At 41.8% G+C, this 14006-nt stretch overlaps 1 protein-coding gene across 3 annotated transcripts; it reads right to left on the bottom strand.

The window, feature by feature from the left end:
- Window positions 1-2693: 2693 nt before the first annotated feature.
- On the bottom strand, window positions 2694-6876 carry LOC117448255 (putative nuclease HARBI1). Of its 3 annotated transcripts, none has more exons than XM_071203352.1 (3): window positions 6829-6876; window positions 4813-4880; window positions 2694-4562 (listed from the first exon to the last, which is right to left on the bottom strand). In XM_071203352.1, exon 3 carries the CDS (start codon window positions 4312-4314, stop codon window positions 3055-3057), a length of 1260 nt encoding a protein of 419 aa, XP_071059453.1. In that variant the 5' UTR covers window positions 4315-4562; window positions 4813-4880; window positions 6829-6876; the 3' UTR covers window positions 2694-3054. The 3 variants fall into 3 exon arrangements, with proteins under 3 accessions (XP_071059453.1, XP_071059452.1, XP_071059454.1); XM_071203351.1 differs by having other exon boundaries at window positions 4817-4880; XM_071203353.1 differs by lacking the exon at window positions 6829-6876 and adding an exon at window positions 5612-5924 and having other exon boundaries at window positions 4817-4880.
- Between the last annotated feature and the right edge of the window lie 7130 nt (window positions 6877-14006).

Here is a 14006-nt window from a genome sequence, read left to right as displayed (position 1 = left end):
ACCCCACACAGCAACCCTCTTTCTCACACAGGCAGACGCTGTGTCAAGAGCTTCAGTTCTTAGTTGCACTTTATGTTCTGAAAGTGGGTGCAGACAATTTTATTTGTATTCCAGTTTGAACATTAGAGAATCACATTTTTCTTTTATTATATTTTGTTTGCTCGCCAAGGTGTTCTATTTCCTGTTACTGTAGACACGTGCACACCTCGGAGCTCCGACCGCAGAACGTTCTGAATGAAACACCTTGAAAAAGAAGTCTTTCATGTCAGGTTCAAAGTCTCCGCGAGCGCTCTCCTCCCTCTCCCTCAGCAGTCAGTGAGATGTCTCTGGCCCCTTGCATCCTTCCCACCCACAGCCTGCTGACTGGCCACTGATACAGCAGTGAGCTTCAGGTGTGCGCGTCGTCAGCCAGGAACCCGGACCCATTTCTGCTTTTGGGGAATTAAGGGGAACACGGTATTGTTTCGTTTGGCGGGGACAACGCTCCGGTGATGAACGCTTAACAGTGCCAGATTTAGCTTTGAGCTCAGTTCCATCCCTCACGTAAAACATTTAAGAAGATTACATTTTACAAACATACCAAAAACAAAATACATGATATGCAAAAGAGCAAGGGCAGCATACACAAGTATTTATGACATGGTTACACAATACAGCAACGACATGTGAAGTGCAAGAGAAGATACAAGAGCTGCCTAAAGTGCAAGAGAAGATACAAGAGCTGCCTAAAGTGCGAGAGAAGATACAAGAGCTGCCTAAAGTGCGAGAGCAGATACAAGAGCTGCCTAAAGTGCGAGAGCAGATACAAGAGCTGCCTAAAGTGCGAGAGGAGATACAAGAGCTGCCTAAAGTGTGAGAGCAGATACAAGAGCTGCCTAAAGTGCGAGAGGGGATACAAGAGCTGCCTAAAGTACGAGAGGAGATACAAGAGCTGCCTAAAGTGCGAGAGGAGATACAAGAGCTGCCTAAAGTGCGAGAGGAGATACAAGAGCTGCCTAAAGTGCGAGAGCAGATACAAGAGCTGCCTAAAGTGCGAGAGGAGATACAAGAGCTGCCTAAAGTGCGAGAGAGATACAAGAGCTGTCTAAAGTGCGAGAGGAGATACAAGAGCTGCCTAAAGTGCGAGAGAAGATACAAGAGCTGCCTAAAGTGCGAGAGCAGATGTGTTAAAGTGCACGTCTGCTTGTTTCTCGACCTTTCTCTGAGTTGACCTTTGAAGCTTTTGAGAGAGGGACAATCCGTGTCTCAGCTGGGAGGCTGTTCCACAAAGAGCTGCCTTTAATTAGAGGACATTTTGTCCAAAAGTGGTCCGTCTGGAGAAAGAGCTGCTGGGAAATTCAGACGGCTTTGGGTCGAATTGTGTATCAATAAAAAGCTTTTTTTCGGGTGTATTATCTCGATTTAAATTAAAAAATATATATAGGCAGTCTTAAAAACAACATTTCTATAAAAATGTAGCATATTTGGAAGCTTTGCATTTGATCTTTAATTAGAGGACATTTTGTCCAAAAGTGGTCCGTCTGCGGTGGACCTCACAGTCTCCTCTGGTGCCGAGTGCAGCGTCCGGTGTGTTTCTGTGGATGAATTCCCCTAAGGGGCTTTAAATGGTCAAAACTCAAGACATGGTGTTCCTCCAGGACGCTGCGGAGGTGGGATGAATGTGGCTTTCTGTCAAACACCTGGACGGCGCTCTTGAACAGCTGCTCTCTGGGTTTCAGGTTTGAGGCTCAAGCGAACGACCAGTAGCATTCAGAGTGTGACTCTGCAGCATTCAGTTAAGAAAGGTCTCGTGTGTTTAACATGCTGCAAGTTGAATGTAATGGACTTGAGACTAAATAGACCACATGTCCGACAAGTAACCCCCCCTCGAGTCACATACCTGAGAAGTGACACATATGTCCCGTTGGGCTTTAATGGTAAAATAACTAACTTCATGAATGAGGATGATTTTTTGGTTTGAACATTCTTTGAATTGAAGAATAAAGAATATATTAACTAAATATAATTGAATCGGGTAAGTTAACCGAGCAGATCATAATCATATTTCTAATTGTGCCACTTTGGGTTTACCGTGAGAGTTTAGGGTTAAAGTCCCGGTCAGTGTCGCAGCGATGTTAGTCTCATTTGTTCCATATCAACAATAAATGTTTCCACAACAGGTTACATGTAAGGAAGGACATTCTTAAATGGCTTGGATTTTACCTTTAATACAAACAAAAAAGCTTTTGAAATGTTGCTAGTTCGGTCACACGTGTTAGCATCGCGCATGGACATCTTGGACATGTTGTCATGGGAACACACAGTCACATGACCTGGACCATGACCCACCAGACTGTTCAGGGTGAGTCACTGAGGGACTTCATGACATAAAATAAAGGCTAAAGCTGTATAAGGAACTTTCCAGAACATTTAAAGTTCATGTACTCCACATATTATATTTTTATTTCTTATTATTATTACAATTATTTGTTTAATCTCTCAAAGTGTATCGGTATCCCTTGTTGTGAAGCACTTCGAGATTTGTCTTGGCAGATGAGAAGCGCTATATAAATTAAATATATTATTATTATGTGACACCCGTGTCACGGTGGGTCCTTCTGGGAAAGTATAAATATATATATATATGATACTGCGTTTGCACATTTGTTATTTGTTGCACTTTATGTTCAAAGAAAGTCTGGAAGTGGTTGCAGCCAATTTTATTTTTAATTTCACACTTTGGACATTGGAGAATCACATATGTTTTTGCTTTATGTTACATGCATTAAAAAGTACTAAGTAAAACAAAAATGATGATCTAATACAAAATAAAAAGTTACACAATTTTGAAAACACACACATCCTGTAACAGTTGAGGATTTAGCAGCCAGGTAGATATTACCCAGCTATTAACGGCATATATATATTTTGCACACAGTTGGCTGGTATTTAACAGCGGGGGTGCAGCAGCCCGTCGCTGAAGGAGCTGCACAGCGAGGACAGGGAATGTAACAAACAATGTTTATCGATCTTAATAAAAACCTTCCAAAACAAAAACGTGTCTTCCATGTAGTCCTAAGGGTCAATGTACGCAGCAAGCACTCTCCTCACTCTCTTTCCCTCATCGCACTCAGTGAGATGTCCATTGCTCTGTGTGGGAGGTTGCAAGTCCTTTTCACCTTTAATTGTTCCCAGCACAGACTGATCGTCCACAGCCTCCTTACGGGCCTCACAAAAATTGTGGAGGACAAAGCAGGAGTAAATGACATGGGGCAGGTCATCCAAGTTGGTGTCCATCGGCCTTCTGAGTGCAGCAAATCTGGCCTTGAGGCGACCGAAAGCACGCTCGATGACCATACGTGCGCTACACAAAGATAGCCCAAAGTACTGTTCCTTAGCTGTGGCGCCACCGGCTGCATATTCCTTCATCAGGTACGGCAGCAGCGGGTAGGCTGGATCCCCGAGAAGGTAAATGGGTATGGCCTCCTCGTCGTCCACAATCTGTCTTTTCAGAGCAGGGATCTTTCCAGTCTTTAAGTACGTGTTTAGCTTTGAGCTAGCAAAGACCTGAGCATCGTGCACACTGCCGGGCCACTTCACCACGACATCCATGAATCGGTACTTGTAATCGCAGGCGGCCTGGACGTTAAGGGAATGTGTGCCTCTCCTGTTGATGTAGTCAGTGGGGTTGGTAGATGGCTGCTTGATTTCGATGTGGGTTCCGTCCACCGCTCCTAAACATTGTGGCATGCGATGAGCACGATCGAAGCCCTCAACCAGATCCGCGGTCTCGGGCTCAGTGAAAGGCAGCTTGATGTATTTTGGACCCAGGTGGATGGAGATCGCTCTGCATGTCTGCCTAATAATGATGGACACGGCCTGGCGCGAAACACCGAAGGCGTTAGCAGTCTTCCGTAGCCTTCCCCCATCGCTCAGGTAATAAAGTATTAACGCAACCCTTTTCAGTGGATCAATCGGTGCCCTCATGTTTGTCGTTTGCCTTTCGATATATGGGCGCAGTTCTTCAGTCAGGGCGACGACAGAGGCTCTGGACATGCGAAAGTTCTCCCTCCATTCATCATCCGCGACAACGCCATCGACAAAATTGTCCCACCAACTGCTGGTTCTGCCCGGTCTTATCCAAAACCTTCTCCTGGCTGCCCTTCTGTTTATTCCCCGAGGTGGATTTAGCAGCATGTAGTTCATGTAGTTCATGTTGTTCTCCAGGTCCACTTGTTGCTGATGGTTGTGGTAGAGGAGCTGTAGATTTTGCACTAACATCTGTATCATGGTCAGTAGCGTCTGGAGCACGAAAGCAACCCTGTGATCCGCCATTGTTTTTGGCGAAACACATCAGCACTGACGCGGGGCTGAGCAGCAGAGGTGGGGAGAGGCGGGGCTATGGCGTATAGGATGTACACACAGAGCCGTTTGGCCCCCCAGAGCGTCGCGTCCGCAGATCTACCCACCTTGGGAGCCGTTATCGTTATCCGCGTTTCCGTGTCGGCCTCGTGTGGACGAACCGTCTATACGATAGAGAACTGTAGCGGATACAACCCGTTTCGTCTCCGTGTGGCCGGGGCCTGAGGAAGTCATGCTGTTATGGTTATTTGTATAGTTATATTTAAATCTGGTGTACATCCTTTTTGAATGCTAAATTGTTTCTTAAAAATACTTGCTTTTAATAATACTTATACATTTGTTTTTGTACCTACTTTGAAACTTATTTTTTAGATTTAGTTTATGTTCGCACCACCAGATACCAAAGCAAAATCTCTGTATGTGTAAACGTAGCTGGCATTAAACTTGATTCTGATTCTGATGCATACTTACTTACTTGAAAGCGTCTCGACTCTATCGCATTATCTCGTCTCTTCCTGCGGATCCATCGAGTCACATCCCTGTGAACAAGAATCAAAGTGTAAGCAGCGTTGGAAAAAGTATTCAGATCTTCAATAAAAGTACTTAAACTCACTTGTAGTAAAGTAAAAGTGCCTGAAAGTTGTACTTAAGTGCAGTAATTGGTCAAAATAGGTGGTTAAAAAAGTGATTGACATTATTAAAAGTACCATAGTGTAGAAATAGAAAAAGTATATAGTATCAAAAGTAGACATTATTCAGTGTTAACCATTTCAGAATAATATATATTAAAATACTGGATAATAACTATTGATGATGGTATGTTGGTAAAGCTGGAAAAGCTGTGGCATCTTCTTTTGTATTTATTGAGTCTTTTGCTATATCTATTACTACATATGTTGCTGGGTGAATTTCCCAATTGGGCTCAAGTAAGTTTTAGATGGATAGATACTTTATTTACCCCAAATTAGGACATTATTTGCAGCATTGTTGTCAAGCATTACACGAGTTAACAATATTACTACACACACAATACAGTCTCACTTAGCTACAGAAATATAAAGAAAGATACTACAGACACATATTAGCATTGGATGATATATAAATCACAGTTGTGTAAAGCAGGTAATATTAAAGGACAAATAGGTATGTGTGGATCATATTTAGTAAACCTAAAAGTGGAGAAATAAGTATAATATTTACCAACTATGTAGTAGTACAAAACAAGTATAAAATAGCCTGAAATGAAAACGCTCAAGTAAAGTACAAGTACCTGAAATGTTCATGTTCATTCAATTGAAATCTGTGTCTGAAATACTTCATAGCAAAACAAGATAAGCTAACCTAGCATAACACGTTAGCATAACAAAGCTAGCAGCCAGCTAACCGGCTTCTAGCCTCCTAGCTGTAGATGTTAGCACGATAAAATCCCCTGTGAATAGCGTACATTTAATAACGTAGATACTGATACAAACACGGAGTTAATAAGGATATAAAGTATAGTGTCGTGTCTCGTGACTGTAAATACGGTAGCATTCAGCGTGATATAGCTAACCTAAGCTAGCTATCAGCAAGCTACGGGAAGTGCGCCGGTTGTTGAAGCCGATTTTATGAATGGGCGTAGTGGCCAAACTGTGGTACTACAACTTCCGTGAAGTCATTTAGGCCCAAACTGGCTTTTTCCCATTGACTTACATGGGGGGAAAGAAACGTCTGTAAATCAGCGCATACTTTTTTGTCGCTAAATAAACTACCCAGGACGAACTCTTTTATGGCTCTTATTTAAATCAGTGTTGTTAAAAGTTCTAAAATGCGCTGAAAGCTGAATCTAGAGGTATTTTCTCTCTCCATTCATTTGACTGACAAGAGTGAAGGACATCGGAGGCGGGGCTTAAGGGCAAACTGAACTGCGCATGCTCTATGGGCCCACATACGGGTACTTTCTGAATGTACAATTGAGCTTCTCTTTATACATCCATACTTTCATATGTTTAGCTACAAATTCTTATGTTTAGATATTCAGCAGCTGGTGTGTTTACCGACAAAATACCGGTTATTAAAGCTGCAAGACGAGACATTTTGTGGATGGTTATTATTCCCACCTAAATGATATTAAAGCTAAATAATACTAAACAGCAACATCCAAATGAACAGAGGGTTAAAATATTGATATTCAGCTGTAGAACGTGTCTTTGTACTATTATTAGAACCTGCATTACATTGACTGAGATATATCACATTTCAGAAAGTATTTATAATTCAATTTCTGGTTAAAAAAATGTTGGTTTTATAAATGAATTTGATATTTTGGCCCCGATCCCATACAAATCAACACGGAAGTAGCGTTGAGCTGCTCTTTAACCGATAAAAGGTGTGATATTTACTCAAATAAAGCTATACATGAGAAGTAGTTCTTCATCTTTGACGTGTTTTCTGTTAGAAAAGTAGAAATATAGCGTACAAATGCTGCAGATAAAGCATATATCTCACCTCTGAGTCGAAGTTTGTTTTCATGTGTGGGTTGGGATTTGCTCTTTGTTGCCCCTATAGGCCGTGTGAGGAATTACACCCACTGAATTATACAATTATTGAATTAAAAACTTTTTTTTAAATAAATATTTTGATATTATTTTATTATTATTATTATATTATTTTTATTTACGATTATTTTATGAATTTATATATATATTTAATTATTATAATTTTTTTATTTTGTATTATTTTTATTTGGATTTTATTATTGTTATTTTTGTGTTTGTTATTATTGCTATTATTATATATTGTTTTATTATTATATTTTTTAATCTTTGTTATTTTAAAAATGTTATATGAACTAAAAGCTATTAATAAGAAGTTATCCTTCATCTTTAAAGTGTAATTAACCCCGAGTTAAAATGATGGGAACCCCATTTCTACTAAGAAAATAAAAAAATATGCAGTAAATCAGTCCGTATGTCTTTGTTTAAATGTTCTTTCTTTCTTGATCATACCAATACTGCACATATTTGTATTTCTTATGTATTTCATTTTGTAAAAGCAAATCCTTGTGTTGAAAGGTGCTATATAATAACTTGCCTTACCTTATAGTTTCACTGACAGTGGGAAGAGAAGAAAAAGCCGACAATTGCACTTCAATATTGCGGTTTATTTTTTAAAGAGTCGATTTGACGACTGAAAAAAAAGCATTGTTCCTCCCGACTTTCTATGGGCACTGGAGGTGAACAATGGAGGCGCCGGACTCATCGTATTCCTGCTTGGTGATCCATCTCTCATGGAAAGTGGAGAGAGACGCCAATCCAGAGAAGTTCCTCGGGTGGGCGACAACCTGAAAGGGAGGTAGAAAACCAGGTAGCTAAACTATCAAATCAAATGTAATTTCTTTATCCCAATTTGGTCATTTTCTTTGTTGCGCGATCTAAACTGTAAAATAAGATTTTGCACTAATATACACCCCCAAAGATATTGACTCTTATTTTGTATAAATGTTTCTGTTGATATAGGATATACATATTTTATATATATTTGTAATTTTTTATTTGGGATTGTGGGAAACGGTATTTCGATCTCGCTGTCGGTACACAAACTGAAAGATTGACAATAAAGTTGACTTTCTTAATCCCAATTTGGGATTTCTTTGTTGTATCATTGCACATGATAACAAATTAGAAAAAACATTTCTAAAATATAATCTCCAAATAGAAATAGAAAATAAAGCAGCATTAGAAAGTAAGAAAAATATAGAGATGACCGTGAAGTTAAAAAAATCTATAAACTGTCTGACAAATAAAAACACTGTTGAAGGAGCAATTTCTGTTAACACAGTAGCAGGATATATGTATATATATATATGTATATACTACTATACATACATTCTTCTTTCAAATAACTTTTACTAAGCTGTGACGAAGGTAACTTCACAACTTTAACTTTAACTGCACAGTACAGTTAAACATTGCATATTTGCACATTGTTATACTATGTATTGATGTAGTATTTATTAAATGATTACACCGTATTCAATTGTGATGTCGTCTGGCAGACGCTGGTCGGGCCCTCGGCTCCACCAGCTGGAAAGAGAGGGGAGTGATCGCGAGAGCGCCGAAAGGGTTTGTTTGTGTAAGATTGACAGCGGTTGAGATCAGTCATTGTGTGCAGATGATATGTTTTAGCGTGTAAAGGTCATGATGTAAAGTTGCATTAATTGTACAAGTTACCACCGTGTTATTCTCTTCAGTTTGAAAAGTGTCCCCCTCCCGTCTTGTCTGTTGTTGCTGCTTGTCCTGTGTTGTCTCCTCCCCCTCACCTGTGTCTTGTTGGTTGATTAGTGTGTGTGAGATCCTTGAGGTGACTGTGCTCACGGCAAGATTCTTTTGTTTCTTTTGTTTCTTGTTTTCTGCTTAGTCTCTTGTCCACACTCCAGTCCAGTTGGTGGCGGTAATGCACCTACAAGTTGGTTTGCCAACCGCCAATAAACACTGAAGAAGCAGAAGAAGAAGAAGAAGAAGAAGCAGAAGAAGAAGAAGAAGATTGAGGCTGTGTCCTGTGCTCGAGTTTAATAAATGCCCACACCGGGTTATATTTGTGGACGTTCTGCCTCTGCCTCCTTGCTTGGTCGGATAGAGTAGCCCTTAATCACTTTTCACTACGGACGTGTAGATATGTGAAGTATAGGAGATTCTGAGTGTCTTTAGTTTCAGTGTCAGACTGGTCATACAGTCATTTCTAAGAAGCACGCATCAGGCTGCAGTCAGTTATAAAACCCACAGGGCTGCCATGAAGTCATTGCACAGTTTAATGTTGTGTGTTCATGAAGTCGATGTCCTCTTACTCACTAAGTCCATATCCTGTCTGATGTGCCGTTCATTGGCTTATTGTCATAATGCAGAGTATGAACAGCGCCCCCTTCAGGAGCCTCGTGTTGCAGCTAGTTTCTATGACTCATCTGCAAAACTGACTTTTGACTGACTTTATTTATACCCACTGTTTAATATTCATGTTTTGAACTTGTTATAGTGGCAGTGTCTGCAGTGCTGCCGGCAGTCATGCTCAGGTAGAGAACGACCGGCTAAACGACGCCCACCATGCGGAAACATCTGGAAAGGATCCGTTTCCGGGGCCAGAGACGGGACGAGTTCCAGGATCTGATTCTCCCAACACCTCCGACACAGAGAGCAACGAGGAGGTCGTGAGCAGACCTCGAGTCTCCGCCAGAGAGTCGGAGCAGCAGAGTGACGCTCAGGTACACTAACGCACCAGAGAGAAACTCCAGGGGATTTTAGCCTTTGCAGACCATTTACATGCACTAATACTCTATAACACTACAGGAGAGGGAAAATCTACCGAAAAGCAAAATAGGTCCTCTTTAAAGATCTCCAATTATACTATTTTTAGGCATATATTATAGGTCCATGAAGCTTTTTGCTCAAAATACCAAACAGATCACCCATTCTAGCCTCACCCCCCTCTATTTCAGCCCTGTTACTAATGGGCTGATTCTGGGTCAGTAGCTACGAGGCCACGCCCCCAGCAGAGCTGCATGTGTGCTCCATACCACCTCCCACTCTCAATGAACATCAGGTGAAGCAGACGCTACTCGGCAAAGTACTCAAAGGTTGTGCTGACCAGCTTTCAGGGGTCCCGACCAGGACATTCAACCTGTCCCTATTCCATCCTGTCTGAAGACGGCTAACATCATTCCTGCCCCCAAAAAGACACCAGTCAGAGAGCTCAACGACTACAGGCCCATAGCCCTAACATCGGCTGTTATGAAATGTTTGGAAAGACTGATAGCCGACTACATCAAAGCCAGCCTCCCACCCTCCCTCGACCCTCATCAGTTCGCCTACAGAGCCTACAGATCCACGGATGATGCCATCGCCACGGTCCTTCATACGGCTGTGAGCCACCTAGAAGGCCCAGGCAACTATATCAGGATGCTGTTTGTCGATTTTAGCTCAGCTTTTAACACCATCATACCCGACATACTAGTGGAAAACTGTCAAGCCTAGGTCCCCCCCCCCCCCCATCGTATGCGCCTGAGTAAACAATTTCCTAACAGACCGTCCTCAGAGAGTGAAAATAGGCCCCGACTGCTCCTCCATCCGCACCCTCAGCACTGGCCATTATAAAGTCACCGGCTGCCCCCTGTCCTCTCTGGAACACATCTCCACCTCCAGCTGCCTCAGCAGAGCAAATGAAACTAGGAAATGCATTTCCTGCTGAAAATGCTGTAGATTTGTGGCTGAATTTAGCAGAAAAGGCTGAATGTGGTATTAGCTGGATGGTAGCTGCTTTTAGCTACAGTCAGTGTGTTGCTGAACTTAGCGGAGAAATGCAGAAAAGTGAAATGATTTGAATCAAAATTGTTCCAGCTCAAATACAATGACTTTGTTGGAAACTTGAAAGTGAAATGTTAAACTGGAAGAGTAGGAAAAATAGTGAAGAAGCTTAATATTCAAAAGAAAATGTTTTAAAAAAGGTATAAACAACAAAATGTATAGCCTCGATGTCCTGAAATAGCTGAATAATTTAATAGTTGAATGGTTAGCTGAAAGTGGGAGTTAAATATCAGATGTACGTAGTAGTATCAGTTCAAGTAGCATTACATCTATAGGGCTTTTCTTTTGAAGGGGTGTGTGGTTTTGGAGAGTGTGAGGTGTAGAAAAACTAAATGAGATGTCTGACATCAATCAATGGGAGGTTCACCCATAGAAACGTGTGTGTGTAGCATTACTATACTTGTGGGGACCTAAATCTGTTTACATAGTCACGTGTGGGAATTCGCCTCCCTAATGGGGACAAAATGGAGGTCCCCATGAGGGGAAATGTGAATCATTCATTTTAGGGTGAAGACTTGGTTAGGGTTAGGGTAAGTCTCCAGGAAATGCATGTAAGTCAATGTAATGTCCCCTGAAGTGATGTATACAGTACAGTGTGTGTGTGTGGTGTGTGTGTGTGTGTGTGTGTGTGTGTGTGTGTGTGGTGTTGTGTGTGTGTGTGTGTGTGTGTGTGTGGTGTGTGTGTGTGTGTGTGTGTGTGTGTGTGTGTGTGGTGTGTGGTGTGTGTGTGTGTGTGTGTGTGTGTGTGTGTGTGTGTGTGTGTGTGTGTGTGTGTGTGTGTGTGTGTGTGTAGTGTGTGTGTGTCTCCACCTTTTTCATACCACGGACCACTTACCCCACTCAACCAATACTCGCGGCCCACCTAACTCCACAAATATCCAAAAACACACCTCGTTTTTACAAATCGCCTGAAAATGGTACAAAACAAGTGGCCACATGTGTGATTAAGGTGTTGCGGCGGGGCTATATCTTGCAATCGAAAATGAAACTTAAGCTCGCTCCATAGCGGAGATATTCCCACGAGAGTGCGGAAAACTTAAAGTTATTTATTTATTTCAAATGTGAAATTTTACCAATATACTCACGGACCACTAGGGGGCGCTCACGGACCACCAGTGGTCCGCGGACCACACTTTGAGAAGCACTGGATTAGATGATGTCACTGTCATGTTTAAGCGTGTCGTGCCCCGCCCGTTTTTGGTTGCGTTTCCACTTTTTCACAGTTTATGGCTCTCCAAAATCGAGGTTCTTTCCGGGCCAACAACCGGGCTGAGTATGCTAAACTAGAGAGAGAATCGCTGGCAACTCCAACACAATGAACATATTTGACCGTGATTTAATTGTAATACACGTTTCTAAATGATGCTGAAGTAACAACATACTGATACCGGTTAGTACAAACCATGAATTAATGCTTTGACAAGTCTGCAGACAGACGGTAGAGAAACCCTTTAAAATGCGTGTTTTCTGAATGGAGATCAGCTAAGCTAACGCAGTATATGCTCCGACCGTCCACACTCACAACAACGGCCTACAGACATGAATAAACCAGCGACTGTATTCTCCATGACACAGACAGTCTGTGGTTTGTACTTCTGTCTAGTTTCTGAACAGATACGAGGAGCTGTGAGCTCTGAGGGCTAACAGCTAACGGCTGATGTTGGTTTTGTGGTTCGCATTGAAGATGACGTTGAAATGAATTTAGGATCCTAAAGTTCATTCCATCTCACCTGAGGCCCTGCGCAGATAAACTGGTGCAGGTATGTTGCGCACTAGTGAACTTCCAACGTCCTCTCATAAAAGTATGTAGTAGTATACGTTCAAGTAGCATTACATCTATAGGGCTTTTCTTTTGAAGGGGCGTGTGGTTTTGGAGAATGTGAGGTGTAGAAAAACTAAATGAGATGTCTGACATCAATCAATGGGAGGGTCACCCATAAAAATGCGTGTGTGTGTGTATTAGATGATGTCACTGTCATGTTTCATACACATATTTTCAACTCTGTAAGCCCCCCCCCCTCTCAATCAACTTCCTCTTGACTGACTTTTCTGTTTATTTTATTTTACTATATTTATTTGTTTGCCTGTCCCTGTTTGTCTACCCTCCCTCATACTGTAAAGCGTCTTTGAGTTGTAGAAAAGCGCTATATAAAAATGTATTTGTTTTACATTTTTAGTTCATCATTAAACTCAAACAATGTCTTTAAACTGGGTGCATTTTATTTCTTTTATTTAGGTTCTGCTTAATACACGTGTTAATTTGACTCAGATGTGCTGATAATATCTGCACATATAAATCTTTAAACTGTCTTTTTACCTTGAAGTCTGGCCTCTCGTGTCATGTTTGTTTTCTGTCTTTCTCTATCAGAAACGTTCCTCCAAAGAATGGTTTGTGGTTTGGGATTCAGAGGCAGGCTTGAATCAAGAAACCACAATAGTTTTCTGCACGGACTGCCTTTTTTTATTAAGAAATATAATTTTGTAAATATGTTATTCTCTGTAGTCAGAAACCTAACACTCTAACAACCACAACATTGCAAAGGTGAGTAAATGTAAATTAAAAACGATTCACAATTTCTTAAAAGTACTATATTTGAAAATGATTGATTTATGATCATTTTCGAGATGGGTTTCCTCCGCCGGGTGGCTGGCGTCTCCCTTAGAGATAAGGTGAGAAGTTCGGTCATCAGGGTAGGGACTCGAGTTGAGCCGCTCCATCCTTCGCGTCGAAAGAAGCCAGTTGAGGTGGTTCGGGCACCTAGTTAGGATGCCACCTGGGCGCCTCCCTAGGGAGGTATTCCAGGCACGTCCAGCTGGGAGGAGACCGAGGGGTAGACCTAGGACCAGGTGGAGGGATTATATCTCTTCGCTGGCCTGGGAGCGCCTTGGGACCCCCCAGTCAGAGCTGGTTGATGAGGGGAAAGGAACGTTTGGGGCTCTCTGCTGGAACTGCTACCTCCGTGACCCGACCACGGATAAGCGGGAGAAGATGGATGGATGATCTTTTTCGTCGAACATATGAACGACTCAAACAAGGATCGCAGCAGCTACAAGAAAGATCTTCAAAGGGGAACCACAACATCCTGAAGATGAGTTTTCTATAAAAAAAATATTTAATTGTAACAGCAGTGCTCTCTGAACTCAGAACAAGTACATTAATATGCCTTTTTGTTTTCTGTCTTTTTCAGAAACAGTGACAAAGGTGATTATTCCGGCCGTGCCAGCTTTGGACGCATGTGGGCCTTGAAGAAGTCCTCGAGAGCCAACAGGTTAGGCTGCCAAGTGTCATCTCGGGCTATCGGAATGATGACACTGTCTTTCGTAGTCCAG

The sequence above is a fragment of the Pseudochaenichthys georgianus genome, chromosome 6 (genome assembly GCF_902827115.2).
Source record: "Pseudochaenichthys georgianus chromosome 6, fPseGeo1.2, whole genome shotgun sequence".
NCBI lineage: Eukaryota > Metazoa > Chordata > Actinopteri > Perciformes > Channichthyidae > Pseudochaenichthys > Pseudochaenichthys georgianus.
This window is presented reverse-complemented; position numbering and strand designations above follow the sequence as displayed.

Excerpts from the sequence above, each read along its gene's own strand:
- LOC117448255 (XM_071203352.1), bottom strand. The coding sequence starts at position 4,314 with ATGGCGGATCACAGGGTTGCTTTCGTGCTCCAGACGCTACTGACCATG.